Genomic DNA, 21,915 nt, shown 5'->3' with positions numbered 1-21,915 from the left:
GTTAGCTATTAAGTGAATATGCTAAGTCACATGTGACCAAGGTCAAATAATCTCAAAGTGATGGAATTTGTCCCTATTGTGCAAATCTTGTTTGAGTCTTATCGTTGTAGGGATGACTCTTTTTCTCAAAGGATTATCTGAGCTTAGTTGCGTGTGATTGTATTCATGAGGTAGCTAGCTGACATTATGGGAGTTCTTCAACAATTGATGGCAGGTTGAGGTTAGGAACCTAGGAAAGCCTAGGAAGTACTTCAGTAGGTTTAGTGGTGTTGTTTAGCGATCATTTGGAGTATCAGTTTGAGAAGGTGACTTAGAGGTTTTGGGATGATTCTTGAGGAAAGTATGGATAGGTGTGGAAGGTAGTATTGGGCCCTCACTACTAAAAGCATAGGATCCATACTCGAGTCGAGGAGAGTCTTGGAAAATCTAGGAAGCATGTGGGATGAGGATTCTTGGGTATGTTCTGATCATTTGTATGTTGTTTTTCAGTTAATGATGAACAATTAAGAAGGAGGTTCAGGTTCTGGCTCAGGTGCAGGTACTAAGCCGATTAGCGAGCATATGTCGGAGTTCATCTCATCGGAGATTACTTGCGGTATTTTGGAGCAGAATCCTGTGATCTTTGGTATGGTTAAGGAGGAGATTTTAGAGATTTTGGATGAGTGTCTGGGCGCATTCTGCGCTGAGGTTATGTGTATTGTTGGAGCTCGCACTCTTTCTTTTCGTAAGTTCTGTGCTGGTGGAGATCCCACGTTCTTTGGGGAGAAGGACCCCATTACCAGTAGGAGATGGTTAAAAGATATTGCTAACGCGTTCAGGACGAGTTTCTGTCCCAAGGGGTCGAAGGTTAGATTTGCTTCATGTCTTCTGAAAGACATAGCTCGAGATTGATGGGAGGAGGTAGACTTCGCCTTGGGAGGCGAGGCCCAGGAGAAGATGTATTGGGATCAGTTTGTGACCCGGTTTAGGGCTGAGTTCACGCCAACTATTGAGGTACAGCTATTGGTGAAGGAGTTTCAGGATCTTCGTCAGACTACGAAGATTATGGTAGAGCTCACTGCCAGGTTCCGGGAGAGGGATTTATTGGTTCCGCAGTATGCAACGGATGAGGAATTGAAGAAGATAAGGTATCATGATATGCTGAGGGATGACATTAGGAAGTTTGTGAGTATTTCAAGGTGCAAGAACCTGAATGATATGATTGCTAGAGCTCGTGAGCGGGATATTGATTTAAAGCACATGGGGAAGAGGGGGCTAGAGCATGTGCAAGTAGTTGAGGGTCCTGCGAAGAGACCCAAGACTTCAAATCAGCAATTGAGGGGCCAAGAGGGCCGGGTTCAGTGCAACACGTGCAATAAGTAGCATGACGGGGTTTTTTGTTCGAGGGGCACAGGAAGCTACAAGTGTGGAGGGGTTTCTCATGTCAGTCAGGATTGTTCTTAGGGGACAAGATCGTTATGTTTTCAATACAATCAAGTGGGCCACAAGAATGCCGACTGTCTGATGTTGAAGGTGCGGAGCAGTGAGTGCACCTGCTCCGGTTACTTTGAGGATCACTATTGGTCGTGAGGGTAGGGCATGATCCCCATCAGAGATAAGCCGAGCATTGCAGTGCCAGTCAGGGGAGACCACGGTTCCAGTAGGTGATATTGCGGGTATGATCTCTTCTGCTTTCTTCTTTATTGTTATCAGGAATTATGTTGCTATAGAGTTTTGTATTGGTTTGGTTAAGCATGATCTTTTTATAGTCTCTGTTATTGTCTGGGTTATATCATCAAGAATTGTTATATGCCATTTTGCATGCCATGGATCATTAGTGGGTCGTATCTTGCTGAGAGGGTTTCAGTTTGTTCGGTTATGTCCCGGTTCTTTGATGGGTCAATTTAGGGATATTAATTGGAGGGTCTATGGTCAGGATTAGTGGGTTAGTTCTCCAGTGAAGTCAGAGTTCAGTGTTTTAACATTTGAGGCTGGTGGGATCGGCGGTTGTCTATGGAAGAACGTTTAGGTTCAATCACTACCGTTGCTAGGGAAGGAGCGGTAGCAAGAAGATGGTAGTGGCAGTCGCATGGGCTTGGTTGGACACTGGGAGTGCCAATGGAATTTATTTATTGCAAGGGTTATGGTATTTGTCACCAGCATAAAGGACTTAAGGATTTAGGTGCTGTATCATGGGAAGCGTTTGGGGTTGTAGGACTTGCTGAGATTTTAGGGGGTGTTCGTCTGGATTTGAAGAGTTGTATGGTTATTGGGATTGGCTAATGATGGAATACTAGTATTGATATGCGCAGGTTGTCGGTGGTTCAAATTATAAGGAGGTAAGATGGGTTAGGAATCCATCAAACTTCATGGGCTAGGAGAGCTTCGACGAATCCAAGTTGGGGAGAATCATTCAGGTTTCCGGAAGCTGAATTAGACATGAAACTAGGATGGGTTTTACATCCCAGTCGGGAAGGAAGACGACTCAAGTGACCATCTGGATTGAAGATTGTGTAATTTAGGAGTTAGGAAACTTCCAATAGCTCGTTGTCGTCTTCTTGGTGATGGATAACAGGCATATAGATGGATCCAGGCTGAGGGTTGTGTTAGAGCCTCTTTGTCTGTTCTTGTCTGATTAAGGATTTGGGGTATGAATCATGACCGAACACCTGATTGGGGTATAATGAGATGCGTGTTCGACTCTGGATGAGTATGGATGGATTGGTAGATGGACGGTAAGACCATGGGCGGTGCCCATGGCAAGATAGGAGTGTTGTAAGACTGTGGGGTTGCCCGTAGCATTCACTAGGTTGGAAGATAATGTTGGAGTGTTTTAAGATTGCGGGGTGACACGTAGCGTTCACCGGTCCTTGAGTATCAATGCGGGCATGGAAAATCTATGATTTGGATTGCATATTTCTTCATATGGATTAGACCAGAGTAACTCAGTTTGTAAGATTGTGGGAAGGCCATTACATTCATGGAATTAAGGAAGTGGTGGGCCGTATGAGGCCGGTTGTGATATAAGACTATAGTTGGTCATGTATCATGCACTATTAGTATTGGATTTAGTGGCATCAGGTGTGATGGTCGGTTATGATCGGTTGGACCGGAAAGGTTGTTGGAGCCATAGTGGCGAGACAATTGGGACACATCTTGTTTGATGAGGCCTTCGTTCGGAAGTCGCGTGGTGCGACTGTGTAAGACCACTTTCCTTAGCAACCGGGTAGGAATATGGTGAATCGGTTAGTTGGCAGGTAAGTTGGGACCAGGGAGGTGTCGGTTGCTTTTGGAAAACAGCTAGGGGGAATCAAGATGAGCTGAGGCGATATTAGTGGTTTGGACTTGTGTGTGGAGTCGCTTGTTATTCGGAGAATATGGTAAGTCACTTGCAGTTTGGATTAAATAATCTTAGAGTAAGTGATTTGACCTTGCTGCAAGGCTCTCGTTTGAGTCTAACCCTGCAGGGATAAGTCTTCTACTCAAAGGATTATCTGAACCTTCTACTAAGTAAAAGTGTTCCGCGACAATGAATGGTCAGTGATTTTTTCGCAGTAGAAGCAACAAGATAATAAAGGGTCGGAAGTGTTTTTTTTAGCTTGGAATTCAAAGTGGAATTGGCCTGGTAGTGGATCAGTATGGACAGTCTGTTGCGGAGTCCAACCAATTCGAGATTTTAGATTTCGGGTAAGGGATGATTTCGAGGGAGAAATCTAATTTAAGTGGAGGAGAGTTGTAACACTCGATTTATTGCACATTTCGGTTTAGATTTTGGGGGATGTAATGTTTGTAGAATTGGTCCCTAGGGGCTGAATTGTCAACTTTGGGAAAGTTGGAGTATGCTGGGCGTACTCATGAAGGCTAGTCGCGGAGTTCATCCACATACGTTGGGCGTACATGGAGTACGCTTAGCTTATGTGAGTAGTGTAGAAACCCTAATTTTAGGGAATGAGCCTTATTTAAGCTCACTTATGACTCTTAAACCCTCACCCTTATCAACATTCAATGCTTATTAACATCCCTAAAACCCTTGTTTGCTTTTGAGAGTGATCTTTGAGCTTAAAAGTAACCATGATGGCCTTTTTGGTGTGTTTGCAAGAAGAAGAACTTGGTGTGCAAGCATTAGACGTGGTTGAGCTTCAAGATCCTGAATCTACATCATTAGACGTGGTTGAGCTTCAAGATCCATGGATTATGTTTTGTGAGTTTAGGCAACTCAAGAAGCTTGAAATGCTAGATCTTGGTCCCTTTATTGTGTTAGAAGCATAAAAATGTTATCTTGGTGGTTGTTATGACACCGAGCATGGATTTAGAACCTTGAAGTGAGTCTTGATGGACAAAATTAGATGTTGGAATCCCATAAGGAATGCAAAGGCATAAAGTTGCCAACTTTATGCCCTAGGACCCCTTTAATGACCGAGATCTGTAAGTTGGATGAAGTGGCTGCATAGTTTAAGCACTAAAGGGATGAAGGTGCTCAGTAGCTCAATATATCAAGCATACAAAGACGTACGCATCGCGTACTGCTTGGGACCAAGTACGCCGAGCATACTGGAGTTATGCCGTACGTACGACCCTGTGGGCTTTTGGTCAATCGTTGGACTTTTGTAGCTTTTAGGCCTTAGCTAGTTTTTGGTCCTTGGCCTGTTTAGGGTAGGTGGACCTCAGATTTTTGTTGTAGGTCTTAAGTGTTATGAGTTGGGCCTTTTGGGCCTTAGGGCCTATTATTGTGTTATGGGCTCAGGTTGATTGAGTCCATTATGGGTAAGGTGAGGGGGGCCCTGACCTTAGGAATTAGATTGGACTTTAGGCCCATAGTCATGATTGTTAACCCATTTCTAATTAGGGTAATTTGTGTATGTTCAATGTGGGATTTACCGGATTAGTATTTTAGCAGTTAGTATTTATCAGCAGATTGAGATGAGTCTCCTCCCTGTATCCGTGGATTTAAGGCACCAATGTTGGCCCATTATTTAGTTATGTAGAATGCTAGCTATTGTGCGATATATATATATATATATATACATATATATATATATATATATATATATATATATATATTATGTTTGCATGATCGGGTTGAAATATACCCCAGGGCGGGGCCCATTATAGCATGTTCGGGTTGAAATATACCCTAGGGCGGGGTCTATTATGGCATGTTCGGGTTGAAATATACCCTAAGGTGGGGGCCCATTATGACATGTTCGGGTTGAAATATACCCCAGGGCGGGGCCCATTATCATACGATCGGGTTGAAATATACCCCAGGGCGAGGCCCTATGGCGGGTCCCATACTTGCTTATTGGGTTGGAATATACCCCAAGGCCATGCCTATTTGTATGTTTGGTATGTGATACTTTGAGAAAACTCACTAAGCATTTGCTTACAGTTTGCGTTGTGGTTTCAGATACTTCCTGTATTAAGGGGAAGGGTCCGACTTGATGGTGCAACATTCACTCCACACTATTTTCTGCACTTATTGATATTGTCACTCTGATGATTTGATATGATGATTATGTAATGGATTTTGGAATCAAAATTATGATTATAAATCTTAATTAAAAATGAAAAAAGTTTCTCCTGGTTTTTGGGTTGTTACATTTATAGTCGGAATTCAACTATGACGCACACCCGATGGACATATAAGCTGAAGCAACACCCGGAGAACCAACAATGAAACCGCTGCAACAACAATATTAAAGAAACTAACTATTAGGAGTGATATTGTTTATAAAAATAAGTTTTTTTTCAATTTTGAAAAACTACAACGTTATCTGGAACAACACATTACTAACAATTTATTTTGTTTTTGGAGTGTTAGTGTTTTTGGTGAGACGTGACATAAATATATTCTGGAACCTGATATGACATACAAAAAGTGAATTTTGGATTGTCATTATAAATTTGATATTGACCATCGTACATTCTGAAATTACCAATATGGAATTTATAATGACAATCCAAAAGTAATTCCAAAAGTAAATCCTGGAATCTGATATGACATACAAAAAGTAAATTTTGAATTGTCATATAATTTGATATTACATACAAAAAGTAAATCATACATTCTGGAATTACCAATATGGAATTTATTATGATATAAATTTATAATGGTAATCCAAAAGTAATTCCAAAAGTAAAATCTAGAATCTGATATGACATACAAAAAAAATTCCTGAATTGTCATATAATCTGATATGACATACAAAGAGTAAATTTTGGTATTGAAAATGAGTTCATTTCATGTAATCAATTTTCATAAATTATAATCCTCCATAATAAATGAAAATAATTTTGGCACTTGTTCATTTTTTATAATTTTGACATTTGTCATATTATGATATTTTTGAAATAAATTTTATCCATTTGTCAATTTCTGATTCGTTTCAATATTTAAAATTAAAGACATATACTTATATATATATATATATATATATATATATATATATATATATATATATATATATATATATACAAAGTATCAAATATAATATATATGATATTAATTTGCAATGGTATGTTTATTTTTTTCTTATTTTAAAGTTTTACATAAAAAAATATTTACTGTTTACACTTTAATATATATATATATATATATATATATATATATATATATATATATATATATATATATATATATTTTAAATTAACCCGTATAATATACAAGTCTCACACCTAGTAATCTTAATATAATTCATGGAAAATAAAGTTTAATATTTTAGTTTTTCCCACCTCTATATTTCATTCCCTCCACCAAAAGTTCATATTCCCCATATTTCATTCCCACGGAGTTGGATGTCGGAAGTGGGTCAGTTTTGTAGTATAGAGACAAAGTTATTATTTTATTTCCGTTGCCGTCTGAACAACATTTCTTTTGAGAATTTTACTGATTCATATGTTAAGTTAATGTAAAAAGAGTTTTGATGACTTCAAGTCTTAAACCCACCTTAGATGTTCCATTGAGCGACAAAGCGGACCTGTATGTTGGTTCTTTATGTGCATGGTTACATGTATGAAAGGATAAATGGGAGTCCTGAAATACTTTATTTTAAAAGGATACGTCCCTAAAAGAAAATTAATGTGTAATCTAATTAATGAAATCAACACAAGAAGTACGAAATTTATGGTGCGTGGAAGTATTAGCAAAGAAGAAAACATGAAATATCCATTTATTTAGACGCTTAATTCAAGGGGTACATGAAAGAACCAAATTGACAACAAGGTGCTTATTACTTTATTTTTTATAGTCTAACATCGAAGAAATGACTAGATACGATCTTAAAACATAATAAAATACACGCATGCTGCCATATATCAATGTTTACGGCTGAAGAATGACACCCAAAGCATCTATGTAACTCCCACTCCTTCCATAGAATCCAAAAAACTTGCCTTCTGCCAGCCCAACTGAGAAATCAGTCCCCCCATTTATGCCGAATGGCCCATAAGTTTTAATGTTGGTCTGGAAAGAGAATGACGTAATCGCCGTTATGTTTTGAAATGTTCCAAAACGTCCACTAATCCCCACGAGGTTCTCATTGTCAGCCAATTCAATCTGAAATTAATTACCAAAATACAAGATGACTGTTATATTATAAAACAATAACCTAATTAACATCGATTATATACGCGTGCACAAATGAATTTAAAGGTTACATTATGGAGTAAGCCACCATTGCCACCGTATTTTTCAGAAAAAATGTAGCCAGACTCATCTTTGTAAGTGAGGGAGATGGAATCTAGAATGTCTCCACTTCTTACACTGATCTTGATAATCCTAGCACCATCAGGTATTATGAATTGCCAGGTGTTTCCACCCTTTCCTCCCCAAGGTGTAAGCCATACAGTACTCCCTGCCTGCATATGGATCCAAAATAAAATATTACTAAAAGACTTAAAAGAATTTTAGCAATGATCAAGAAACGATGCAAATTAACCTGATAATCATATAAACCTAACACTCCCAAATACATAGATAACAAATTCTTAAAATATGTATGGTGAAAGAGTATACCATTTTGCTAGATCTGAGTGTATTTTCAGAAAGGCGCGCAATGTTCTTCGTGGAACTGAAGTTATTGTATAGCTAACCCATTAGGTACTTGGGTATATATATATATATATATATATATATATATATATATATATATATATATATATATATATATATATATATATATATATATATATATATATATATATATATATATATATATATATATATATATATATATATATATATATATATATATATATATATATATATATATATATATATATATATATAGACACTGGCCAACTTGGGGTTGTATAGTTGATTGATGTGTGGCATGTGGTAGTTGGCATTCAAAAACATTTCACGGGATCCACGTTTTACAATTGCTAAAAGCTAGAGATGGTTGTTAGAAAAATATCCGTGGATAAAAATATTTCTAAAATAAAGAATATTTGATTAAAAATTTCATATGATATGAATATATGCATGTGTAAGAAATACGTGTCATCTTATCTTATCTGATATCTCCTCATGCAATTACAATCAAACATCTGTCAAAAAAGAATCCGATATTAAAATATTCATCCTAAGAATTTATATTGACCATATCTCATAGTACTTTGGTATATATGCAAAGCTTGCTAAATACTAGCACTCAACGATTTTGCCTCATGCAACTTAATTATTTATGATTGTCTATCCATTTCTTGTGTTCCTGTAAGAGCTGCTCAAGTGTTGGGATTCAGTATTCAATCATTCAGACAGCGATTTTGTAACATGTTTTCATTTCATCATAAAAAATCACAGGTCATAAATTTGCAAAACATATAAACGAATAAACGTTGTTGTACGTATTCAACTAGGTACGTCAATTTGATTCCGAGAAAAATCATAGTATTTCTTATCACAAAGGCATACACTCACAAATGAAGCATGCGCGTTACTATGTCATACATCTTAGGGAAGTTGAATTTTCCCTACGGATTTAATTTCAGTGCCACATTAAAAGGGAAAAAAAATCTATGTATGTTGAATTATTTGTAGGATGTTGATTGGCTAGCAAGTTTATTGATTTTGAAGTTATAAAATATCAAATACTACAACTGAAATCATGAGTGGATGAATCCACAATGCGACTACAACACTAATTATATTATTCTATAAAAATGTATGTATAGATAATAACATACCAATATAGGACAACTGCGGCTGTTCAATATATATATAGTGACATACATAAATAAGTTTGGTTCTGTTAGAAATAATTTCCAGAATCACTTCTGCTAGTAGGGAAAACTTTTGGCATACTTTTTTTTTTTTTTTTTCTAACGATTTTTTCCTAATTATTTCGTTATGTTTCGGCAAATGCACAACAAATTGGTATGAGTGCTTGAGGGGAGGTTGTTTTATTTTTATATATTTTTTATTTTTTTCAATGAAGGGGCTGTTTTTGTGAAGTTCTTGGAGCCTGTTCATGGTAATCGATCAAGGGTGACGAAAATAGGTTTGGGTGCAGATCCACTTGAGTTTTCGAAAAGGATTTGATCAAAATCAATGCAGAATTTTCAGAATTCAAATTTCACACCAATCACCAAGTCACCAGTGGGGTAGGCTGGAAGTTCTTCAATTTCGAAGGTTAGGTAACAAAAACAATGAAATTCGTTTTGTTTTGTTCAACTGCCTTTGTTTTAGTGATTTGAATTGAAAATGAAGTCCTTCCACAAAGAAAGTTTGTGTTGAGATTGAGTCTTGAGATTGTACACAAGGTATTCAATAAAAGTCCTAAAGTAATCAATAATGTGGTGACTGGTTTGCTCTTGGGCATTGAATTTCTAGGATTAATGAAAAGGGTGAATTGAGACCATTGGGTGTTAGGTCACTCATGGGTTTCATAATGTTTGATTGATCAAGAAAGTTGAGTTGAAGAACAAAGACACTAGTTCTTGGGAGGAGGGAAATTGAGTTGTTTCATGGAAGAAAGCTGTGACGGTCTTGGTTATTTGACACAATAGAGGGGTGGTGCTTCAAGTGGTAAATTGGCATGGTTACAAAGAACATATTACTATGGCGAGTTGAGTTTTGGTACAAGGTGGAGGCGTTGCTAAGAAATAAAGAATGTGGTTTCCATTTTTCGGAAAGAGGCTTGCAAGTGAGGGATACCTAGTCCTCGTACAAGAGGCTTGCCATTTTGAGTCAAGATACAAGATTCGATAAGAAGTGATGGTCCACCGAGATGGTTGTTTTGGTATGGCAGAGAAGGGGGAGAGTATCTCTAAATGGGTGGGTGGAATATGGTGGCTTTGAGGTAGTATCAAATGTCGGAAAGTATGTTGCTCAAATTGATATGAAGAAGTTGGACAATGAAAGTAGACGTGGAAATTTTCAACATAGCCTCGTGTCTTTGGTGGTGGACTAGTATGAAGATGTTCCTCAAGGTGGAGCTGAAGCAGGTTGTCCTTCGATTGCTCAAGATAGTCATAAAGACGGGTTAACTGCCGATTAGGTATGGGTCCGAGGACATAAAATTCTTCTAGCCCAATAAAACACATATATTCCTACATTGAATTATATTCTACCACCCAAGGTTTTAAAAATTAGGTTAATCGTCTGATTTAAAGGTTTTATAAATTGGTTTAACTGGCTGATTTACTGGTTGAATTAGAACCACGGTAGTGACCAATTTAATAAGTACCAGTTTTATGCTAATTCTATGTCGGAGACATTTGATAGGTTTTTGAGAAAGTCCAGTTGAACCGGTTGTAGTGACCCAACTAAAACCCTTGATATGCGACTTAACCGGCTGGGCAACTTAGGACTTTTGATAATATCTCACGCTTTATAATAAAATACTTATATAATCGGTATAATTTTATATAGAACGGATCGGTTTTAAGTTGGGTTCAACCTAATGGGTTGGGCCGGTTCCTATGGGTCGGTTTTAAGTACTAAAACTGAACCTAGAACCCATTTTCTCATTTTTTAGAAGTTTAAATCCAAACCCAACGGTTTGGATTTGGTTTTGATTTGTCGGTTTTGGTTTTGTCGGTTTTGGTTTTTCGGTTTTAGTTTTGCTCAACCCTACGTTTTGTAGATTCAAGACTGCTAAAAGATCTTACGATCCTATTGACTTCTCAAACACCAAGGGCATGAATTGGCTTCTCAAACACCAAACAACATTTTTTTTCTACAAAATATTAGCGTTGTGTTGTAACTTTAGTTTATTATCTGTCTATTTTTTTTTTGAACAACTGATATTTTAAGAGAAAGTTTGCAAAGGGTAACAAGAACTACAAAGGAATATGTAAAATCAGGTTTGAAAGCCACACAACATGACTAATGCTAAATTTTCTATTCCTAAGAACAAACCAATTATAGGAATAACCGATCAAGCTATCAATCAACATATTCTATTTCATCTTTTGTCCTTTAAAGATAATATTGTCCCTGAAGTTCCCAAGCAACAAACACATATCCATGATAATGGCTTCAACATCACATCGTTCGACAACAAACAAGTGAAGCAAGTCGATCCAGGTCACCACATCTTCAATTTCTAAGAAAGTAGGAAAAGTAACATCGTAGTATCGTATCATCTCCCAAGAAACTTACAAGGATCGATAGCCACCTCATAATGAATGAGAATATGATTGATGTCTTCCATGCCACCATTTCAGATCAAACAAACCACAGAAGGAACATCCAAGCCTTTGTCAGCTAAGTTAAGACTAGTTGGTAATATGCTTAACCAACATATCCAATTAAATATATTAAATTTATGGGAGATATATTTATTGCACATGATAGACCGAGCTCCATCTGTAAAAGAAGTATCACCAATAACTCTACAAGCTTTTAAAACTGTATAATCATCGAGTTCACCAAAATCCCACACCCACATATCTCTTGAATATGAGAACTTGAACTACATGATAAGGGTTTTTAACATGTCCATGTGTTCATCAATCTATGGAGTAAGACATCTCATGTGTTTTAGCACCACTAAATGTAACTCTTCACGAGTTGGCATGATTATTTTTAAACCTAAACCTCTCTTACCTTCAAGTTGACCTAAATCATGAGTTTCAGGAATACCACACTTTCGATACCTTTCATATAGCATGTGAAAAAAAACTAATTATTATATTTCAAGTTAAAACTAATATGTAACATATTGTATATTATTATTATTATTATTATTATTATTATTATTATTATTATTATAATATATTATTGATAGGATTACCTTGGCATAACTCAATCACCTCTTCAAAAGTATACCCTTCAACACTATTGTAACATCCCAAAAGTCAAGGGTAAAAATTTCATTTTTATTATAATCAAACACAATGGTGACTTTATCCAAACATTTAAAAATATTTCAAAATAAGACACTTATCAGAGTTTACTCCCAAAGATCACACATTGTGGAAAACACAGGTGTATGCACTGCGATCAAGCCGAACCCTTTCCTTTCGAAACAGAAGTACTTGAAACCATAATCCACAAACTGGAAGCACAAAGCTTAGTGAGTTCCCCAAATACCACATTACACACATACCAATCGAATCATAAATAACATTCATATCAATGGGCCATACTTAGCATACATATTCCATAATCAGTAAATGTACTATGTGCTATCCATAGTCTTGCCATTATGCCACGAGCCACCGCGTGGTCTTTCTTGCCAGGCCGGGGGCCACAACCCTGGGTCTTACAGACAAGTGCCATGATCCACCTCTGGGTCTTCCATGCAAGTATCACAAAGACAACTAGCATACAGTCTACAACTCCATAACTAACATTTTCTAGAGTTCAGACTCTGGTCTTTCAAACAAATTGCCAGGAGCCGCCTCCTGGTCTCTCATGTAAAATGCCAAGGGTCACCCCCGGGTCTTCCTACCATACATAAACCAAATGGACCGACATTCGTTCCTTCACCCCATAGAACAGTAAGGAGACTCACCTCGAATGCAGAAGCTCACTGAAAGAAATCCTTAGTTGTGGCCCTGCCGACTTACCAAGCTATGAATACCAACAACACACCCAATTAGCAGTTGAGTCCTAAGCTATAATCCATAATCCTTACTTGGGATAAAATGACCATTTTACCCTTGACTCATCATGAACCAAAACTGAGGCCCTAATCCAAAAGATCCATAAAGGCCGACTAATGGCCCAATTTTCCATATTAGGCCCAACCCATATGGGTCTTACCCTAAGCCCATAATTTTCTTGATTACAAATTTGATTACCTCAAATACCCCCTTAGAATAACTTGGTCAAAGGCTAAAGTCAAAAGTCAAAGTCAACAGCCTAAGTTGACCCAACACGCCGAGTTTATCCTTCAACTCGCCGAGTTCATCTAATAATCCGTGAAGTAGGGAAAAGCCAAGCCAACTCGCTGAGTTTATCCATAAACTTGTTGTGTTTGCTAGAAACCTACATATTAATACATTAAGTCAACATTATCTACTCCAAGGACTCTACAACTCGGATCTCGACCAATAAGAGATCAAGAAGGGTAAAGTTTCCAACATTACCCCTAGGAACCACCTAGAGGGGTCCAAAACCAAACCCTGGACTTAAAAGAGTGAGGGATTAACCATTAAGCACTTAATCATCAAGAACAATACCACAAAATGCAGATCTCACCACATAAAGCTAGATGGTCATGTAAAGTTTCCAACTTTACACTGGAGTATGACTAAGGGAAACTCAAAAGCTCAAAAAGGGCTAAATGAAGGATTTAATGAATGCATGATGCCCTTAAATCCATAAAGTTTGCACCTTTATGCCAAAAGAGCTCATGTAGACCTTAGATTTTAAATAATAATCATTTGGGACTTCTATTTCCCCAACAACCACCCATCCATGGCTAAAAGCATACAACTAACTGAAGAAGAGATCTAAGTAATCATTAAGCAAGGTTAGAACTTTATACCTGAAATGTGATGGAAATGGAGCAGAGAATCAAGATCTGAAAGCTCCTACTTGAACTACCACCTTGCACCAAGCTTCTCTTCCTTCAATGAGCTTCAAACACACCAAAACACACCCATAATGAGCTCACAAAACTCAAGGAGGCTCTAGGGTTTCAAGATTAGGGTTAAGGGCTATGGAGGCTGGGAATAAGGCCAACACCTGGGACTTAAGGTATTTAAATAGGGTGCAAAACCCTAAAAATTAGGGTTTCTCGATCAGCATCCAACTCGCTGAGTTCGTTCATAAAAACCCGCGACCCAAAAGTTTCCAGCACACCGAGTTGCCCACCACCAACTCGATGGCTTGGTCCTTAGAAAATGGAATTTATTCTACAAATAATCTTCTAGGTTCTGAGTGTTATAACTATTGTCCTCAGGTCGACTATGGTTTCTGTAACGCCAGCACATTCAGGCTAGTCAAATTAGAGACAATGAGCATCAAAAATGATTTTTTGATAGAAGATTATTTAGAAGTAATAATATTAACCAAGTGGTATTATATGTTACAAGGTTTCCGTACATATAAAGAACGCCGAAATCCGAGTTATAATGAAGAAGTTATGGCCCGTCGAAGTTTTACGGCAAAACCGACACGGCACCGGGAGACGTAAATAGTGAAATTATGATAGAGGACTTTTTAGCCTTAGATATCTAAATAAAAGTTGTAATATACGTTTGAACTAAGAGTGTGCATAAAAAGAACGTCAAAATCTGACTTCGTATGAGGAAGTTATGATTTTTCTAAGATTTGGCATAGCAGTGCATAGCCCGATATTCGAATTTTAGCTCGGTCGGTTTTTGGCCGACGCAACCTAAACGAGAATCAAAGATCTCGTTAATAGTAGCGCAACGGTAAAAAGACAGACGAAAACGGACGTCGGATGAAGAAGTTAAGAATTTTTAACAGACTTTTCCTATCCCGGCCTGTTAAAAATATAACTTTAAAAATAAAGTCGAAACTAGCCCACAAAGTCTAAACGAAAGTTGTAGGGTACGTTCCCGCCTACGCGTGGATATAAAGAACGTCAAAAACGGAGTTCGTATGAACGAGTTATAAATTATAATAGCATATTTACATATTAAAATAAAATATAAATTATATATACGTATACATATATACACAAATGTATATATCATTAGAAAGGTATCGACGATGTGGTCATTATAAGACAAATGTTGAGTACTTTCGACATTAGTTTAGTACAAATATCGTTAAATCTATTTAAAATAATATTATGAAGGGGTGTTTAGTCGTTTATATAACTATAAGGTCATTAAGTAAGTATGGATAGTAGTTTTTATAAATTCAATTACTATAAATAAGACCCCTGGGCTCTCATATTTCTTGCAGCATTCTCTTGATTCAAGAGTCTTTATCTTCTTATCCCCCTAGCATTTCGGTTCCCCGTGATTCGACTTTTCTTTCTATAGTTTTAGTATAGTAAGGTGAGTGCTGAAGCGCTGCAAGAATCTTTCTTAGAAAGATTCAACGATGAAGTTCTGCCCCTATAGAGCTCGGCTCCTAGCTAAAACCCTCTTGTAAGTAAGTTATGCTTACTCTATTTTAAATATAGCTTATATTTAAAATTAGTATTGTTATTATGAACTTATAATAAATATTTGGGCGATTATTATGACTTATATAAGTGTCGTTATAATATCTTTTTAACTACTCGTGGTACGGGGAACATGGTTTAAAGGGCCGCATATGGTTGTTGGATTTCAGAAGTGCTATATGCCAAAATGATCTGCCTTCCGGTGTTTTATGTCTGGCCCCTGTCTGTACAAAGTGGTTGGAAAATATTGTTTAGACGCTTATATAATAATAATAATAATAATGCTAAGACTAATGATTAGTCACGGTAAATATTAGACTAAAATCTAGTGGTAATAATACTAGGTTTCGTCGAAGGAAATTATACTGTTAAGAAGCGAAGCACTGTCTGAGTTTGGAATCATCACTTTAACAAGTGAGTGCATAGTCACTTTCATCTTACACATAGATATGAAATATTTTATATAAATTACGTGCTATGTGTGCATATTGTCTGAATACTTGCTATCTATGCTGGGTGAAAGATTTTTATACATGTTTAAATGATTTAAACTGTACATGTATTTTATATCTACAAAATGTGTTGGGTATAACATGGGTAGATGTAATAGTTGTTGTGTGACAAAATAAAATAATGAGAAACCTTGATATAGATGTTATTGATGATCCAGTCATCTAGCATAGTATAGAAGACGACCCCATACTTTTTCTAGATAGTCAAGTGGAACGCTAGCAGACTCGTAACTTGTAAGGGTTTTTGAACTATGTATTCAGTAGGTATTTTTGAACTAAGTGTTCGCCAGACATTTTGAACTTTGTAAGCGTTTTTGAACTATGTATTCAGTAGGTATTTTTGAACTAAGTGCTCACCAAACATTTTGAACTAAGTGTTCACCAGATTTTTTGAACTTAGCGTTCACCCGATGTTTTGAACTACGTGTTCACTAAATGTTTTGTAAGTGTTCACCAGATGTACCCTGAAAGACCCTAGCGACAATGCGGACTTAGAGACTAAACCTTGGTGACGATGGATTTCGTGTCTATTCCTTTGGATAATCCTTAGGAATGAATTAACAAGGAATAACTAATTCTTAGGGTAAATCCTTAAGAGTAAAGAAGATAACGGGGATGGGTAATTAGGTTAACGGTTTGATGATTAAACATAATAATTATATTATTGTGGGTTGAAAACCCTATCTACTCACCAGGTTTCCCAACCTGACCCAGTCAGTTCATTTGTATCATAGGTGTCGATATGCAGTTATATTACACTGAGAGATTAAGGAGATATAAATCGCTAGTGATAATAAATATAAGTTCTGTTTATGCTTATGTTTCTGTATTGACGATGACATCCCAAAGTTTTAAAATGAATAAAATACATTTCTTTGGAAATGCTTTGATAACGTAATTATCATGTTTTTTTGGGAATAAATTCCGCAACACTTTTCTTTAAAAGGTTCTCTGATTTTCAAAATAAAGCATAAACAAATCGGTATTTTCTGTCCGTGAAAATGGGGATGTCACAGTTTCTTACATAACCTTTAAAGATACCCATGTAGCTTTAAAGGGTACATGTATCGTAGGAATAGGATACCACTAGCATCAATCTCTTGTACAATATGAGATATCAGGTGAACCATTATATCAAAAAATGAGGGCAGACTCTAGTTCACAAAGGGTAACATAAATGTCTGTCTGTCATTGATCCAAATCTTCTACATGAATAACCTTTGAGTGAATGTTGATAAAAACAAACAAATCTTTGTGATTGTATGTTAGATGTTATTTTCTAAACTTCCACGAATTACGATAGGAATCATATGGCTCATCAAAACCTAACAACGATTAGACTTTATTCCAAGAAATTTATAGTGTTTCATCGATACAAATCTTTTAATGTTTGGAGAATAAGTTGATGGAACCTTAAGATCATGTAAACATTGACACCAAAGTAACTTTGCTTAGTTTTCCGAAAACTTCTTATAGATGTTTCTCCACTAAGGTGAATTCACAACATTTCTTAGTTTTCCGCCAGTTACACATTCTTTCGAATGCCAACAAAGTAACTTTGCTTCATTTCCTCTTGAAAATAGGCTTATAAGTTTTGGTATAGTAGGGAGATACCACAACATTTTGGCTAGTAGCCCATTTTTTTTCTAACATCATCATCAACTTCATCCAGATCTTTTTTTCCCTTTTGTACCTCGATGCACCCCATGAAACACTATTATGTTTATTTTCAAACTCCTTTCTAAACAACACACGTTTATTTAGACATTCTAGTATTCTTTAACTTCCAATCCCATAAACCACATTAATTTTTTTGCTTGGAATGTTGAAATTCGTAATTTATTGTCTTCTAGAAGAATGTCATGCAAAAGCTCTAATAGACTTGTGAACATTTTATCACTCCATCCATTTTTCAACTCGAAGTTAATTAACTTCAACATAACATCAAGTTTCATAAATTTAGACGTGTAATATAATAGTGTTTTTACTTCTTCAAATATGCATTGCAATTTTTTTTGTTAAACATTACCCATATTATTCTCCATGTCACTAAACATTACATTGAAATTGTCATTGGGGTCCTTTAAATGGTGATCATCATCATCAAGGTATGGATAATTGTTGAATGTATTATTATTAATGTGTGAATTGATTGGTGATGTGCTACAATCAAACAATGGTTCTCTATGCATGTCTTGAGCAACATGTGTAATTAGGAACAAAACCATTTTGCAACAAATGATACCTTATTTCTTTGGTATCATTAAAACTTTGAAAGTTTTTACAAACGTTGCAAGGAAAACAAATCGATCCACTTCCTTCATTCAAACGGTTTGCTTCGACAACATTAATAAAAATTCGAACACTCTCGATATAAATTCATTATATATGTGTAGTTTTGTACATCCAATAATAACGATCCGTCTGAAAATTAAAATAAACAAACAAGGAATGTAAGTGTATGTGTTGAAAATAATTATATATATATATATATATATATATATATATATATATATATATATATATATATATATATATATATATATATATTAAACAAATGATGTAATTAAATATAAACATGTAGTCTAATCCTCTTTTTAAATACTCTATCTCATCATGTATACATTTTAATTTGTTAATAATATATTAAATCGTTTATCACAAATAACAAGAAACAAACGGTTAATACAAGTTAATACATAAACAAGTTAAATAAAATAAAAAATAATAACAATAATATTACCTTTAATGAAGAGAAAGGAATTTCGAATTTTGATGAATTTATACATAGTAGAAGATCTTGATGAAGAAGAAGAATAATTATTTCAGAAAAGTGATTATGAAAATATGTTAAAAACCCTATATAGTTTTAATGACGCGGTTTATAAAAAATAGCACCAAAAATTTACGTTTTAAAGGTGCGAACTATAAAATTTCGCATAAAAAAAATCAGGTTTTAAAGGTGCCTTTGTGATGAAGCTGCACTAACAAGTTCATTTTATTACGATTATAAAAAACCACAACGACAAACATTTTGAATGATGCGGTTATAAGGAAACGGCAAAGACTAATTTAAATAGTAGTTCATTTGTTTATTAATGCGAAAAGAGTTTTAGGTTGTTTAATAATGCAATTTAAGGCTACAACAGCATCAATAAAACACTCATCTCACCAACAACGGAGGTCTTGTGCAGCTGAATTGAAGTTGTACAACTAGCTAGTAGTTGATGGCTGCTAGCGGTAGCTGAAAGTTTGAAACCGGAAGCTGAAAGTTTGAAACTGAAAGCTGATAGCGTAGCTGGTAGCTAGATGCTATAAATTTTATTTATTATATAAATACTTTTTAAAAAATAAATATAAGCTTTTGAAATGTATAAAATTATATAAAATAACATATTGTTTAAAATATATTTGATGACAGTTCAACAATAGTTAGTACTAAATTATATAAAATAACATATTGTTTAAAATATATTTGATGACACTTCAACAATAGTTAGTACCTAACTAGAGGCGGAGCTACTACAGGGCCATCAATGACCCCCCTGATTTTTTTCCCTTCTAAGTACTTATACTATATACAATATATTGATTTTATTTGCTGAAAAAGGTTTTGCCCCCCATTAATAATATACGAATTTGATATTTCATATTAAACGACAAATTAGGAAATCAAATTAGTAGCTAATAGATTCCACGAAATATTGAAACATTAAAACCGATTATAACAAAATTAGGAAACAAAAATTCTATAAATTACCAGAAAATTATTCTAATATCCAATTTCTTAACTTAATCCTTAAGAAGATTAAAAACCCTAGACTAAATCATCACTCTCCCAGAAGTAATAGTTGTTCACCGGAAAACACAGCCACCGCCGAAGTGTTAATCTCCGTCCACCTTCTCACCAAAATATATCGTTGCTTCCGCCGCTGTAGTGCCTACCACTCCTTATCATGTCCGTCTTTTCTGACCACTGTCTCTCATCTATGACGTTGAACGACCTGCAAGTCTGAGGAGAAACCTCCGACATTCCGTCGCCGGTGCTCTCCATCCTCTACTACGCTGATCACCGGATTTGGACTTGTAAGCATCTCCTTCTAATCTTGCTTCCTCTCTCTATCGTATTCTCCTTTCTCTCGCTAAAGTAGGTTGAAAATAAAATTTTGAAAGTTTAAAAGGATGACATACTTTTAATGTTATTTTAATGTGTGCTAGTTCCAAAATTTATATATTTAAATAACATATTTGGGTATAGAGCTCTAGGAAAATTCAGCTACTTTTTGATCTTTATATATTTATTGATTGTATTTTAATTGCTATTTTTTTTTTATATTTATTGATCGTGACTTGATTATGTTATCTGTTAATTGAGGCTAACGTATAGTTGTAAATTTTATAAAGAAAATTCCACTAAAGCTAATTAATTAGTTGTATCATAATATAATCATACTTTGTTATTTGTTAACTATTAGTAAATTATGTTATGCAGTGTATATTAAAATAAGAAACAATGGATTATTGATGTTTTTCTTAAAAGAAAGCATACAAATTCTTGTGACGTATAGGAAGAGTGACACCAACACCAACCATTGTTTTGGATGCTAATATCTCTATGCTTTTGTTTTAATATTTTGATTTTGGCCCCTCCACTTAAAAGTCTTCGTGTTCCGCCCCTATACCTAACATTGATATTTGAGAAACAAGTGTCCACGCTTTTGTGTCTTTGCTTCCTGTTTCTATCGTCTTGCTAGGTGTTGGTCTTTCTTCAATGTGTCGTCAGTTCAAAAAAACGTCATTAAAACTAATATATATATATATATATATATATATATATATATGTATATATATATATATATATATATATATATATATATATATATATATACACACACACACACACACGTAGACGTCGTTAACGAATAACAAAGGCCTGATAATTAAGGGTGAATGGTAGTTAGAAACTTAATGATAACCTCAGCTCAATGAAAGCAATATCTTGGATGCTGCAGAGAAACATATCCCTCTTGGGAATACAATAGTCCTTTGGATACTTTTTTTACAAGCTTGAACCAATTGACGAGAGACTCACGACAAGCTTGGTGTTGTGAAGCTTTCATTAGATGAGAGACTCACGACAAGCTTGAACCTTGAAGTGAGTGGTGTATTTTCATCGGCTACCCACATAAGTCTTTTGGATACTTTTTCTACAGACCTAGTGAGAACGTGGTCTTTGTAGCACGAAGGGGAGTTTTCTGCGAGAGGAAACTCATATGAAAAAAGGACAGTAGGAGTATAATTGATCTTGAAGAAATTTAAGAGTCAAGCGATGAAGGAACCTCTAACACTAGCGCTCAACCCGAGGAATAAATTCATATTGAACCAATTGACGAGTAGTTGCCTCTTACACATTCCACTCGAGTTAGAATGGCACCAGATTTTTATGGTTTTCATATTATTACGGATGATGTTTTCATATTATTACAGATGGTGATACGTTTATCAGTGATAGTACACTGGTTAATTTGGATGAGCCTTCTAGCTACAAGGAAGCCATGGTGGGCCCTGAGTCTGGTAAATAGAAAGAGGCAATGGACAGCGAGATCCAGTCCATGTATGACAATCATGTTTGGAACTTTATTGACAATGTACCAGGTCATAAGACAGTTAGGTGCAAATGGATCTTCAAGAAGAAGACCGACATGGATGGAAAGGTGCATACATTCAAGATACGATTGGTTGCGAAGGGCTTTACTCAAACCCCGGGGGTTGACTATGATGAGACCTTCTCACCAGTGACCAAGATCAAGTCTATTAGGGTAATGTTAGCCATCGCTGCGATGATTATGAAATCTGGTAGATGGATGTCAAAACCACTTTCCTTAACG

General features: G+C 35.7%; 1 protein-coding gene and 1 long non-coding RNA gene across 3 annotated transcripts; one reads left to right on the top strand and one right to left on the bottom strand.

The window, feature by feature from the left end:
* Positions 1–2,634: 2,634 nt before the first annotated feature.
* On the bottom strand, positions 2,635–8,115 carry LOC111890975 (mannose/glucose-specific lectin). Its single transcript, XM_023887059.3, has 4 exons — positions 7,994–8,115; positions 7,636–7,836; positions 7,319–7,534; positions 2,635–2,760 (listed from the first exon to the last, which is right to left on the bottom strand). Exons 1-4 carry the CDS (start codon positions 7,994–7,996, stop codon positions 2,635–2,637), a joined length of 546 nt encoding a protein of 181 aa, XP_023742827.2. The 5' UTR covers positions 7,997–8,115.
* A 497-nt stretch (positions 8,116–8,612) lies between these two features.
* On the top strand, positions 8,613–11,920 carry LOC111890991 (uncharacterized). Of its 2 annotated transcripts, none has more exons than XR_006185021.2 (2): positions 8,613–9,610; positions 9,812–11,920. It is a non-coding gene; the product is annotated as an uncharacterized LOC111890991 (long non-coding RNA). The 2 variants fall into 2 exon arrangements; XR_006185022.2 differs by having other exon boundaries at positions 8,613–9,615.
* Positions 11,921–21,915: the final 9,995 nt, after the last annotated feature.

This window comes from Lactuca sativa, chromosome 7 (genome assembly GCF_002870075.4).
Source record: "Lactuca sativa cultivar Salinas chromosome 7, Lsat_Salinas_v11, whole genome shotgun sequence".
Classification (NCBI taxonomy): Eukaryota; Viridiplantae; Streptophyta; class Magnoliopsida; order Asterales; family Asteraceae; genus Lactuca; species Lactuca sativa.
This window is presented reverse-complemented; position numbering and strand designations above follow the sequence as displayed.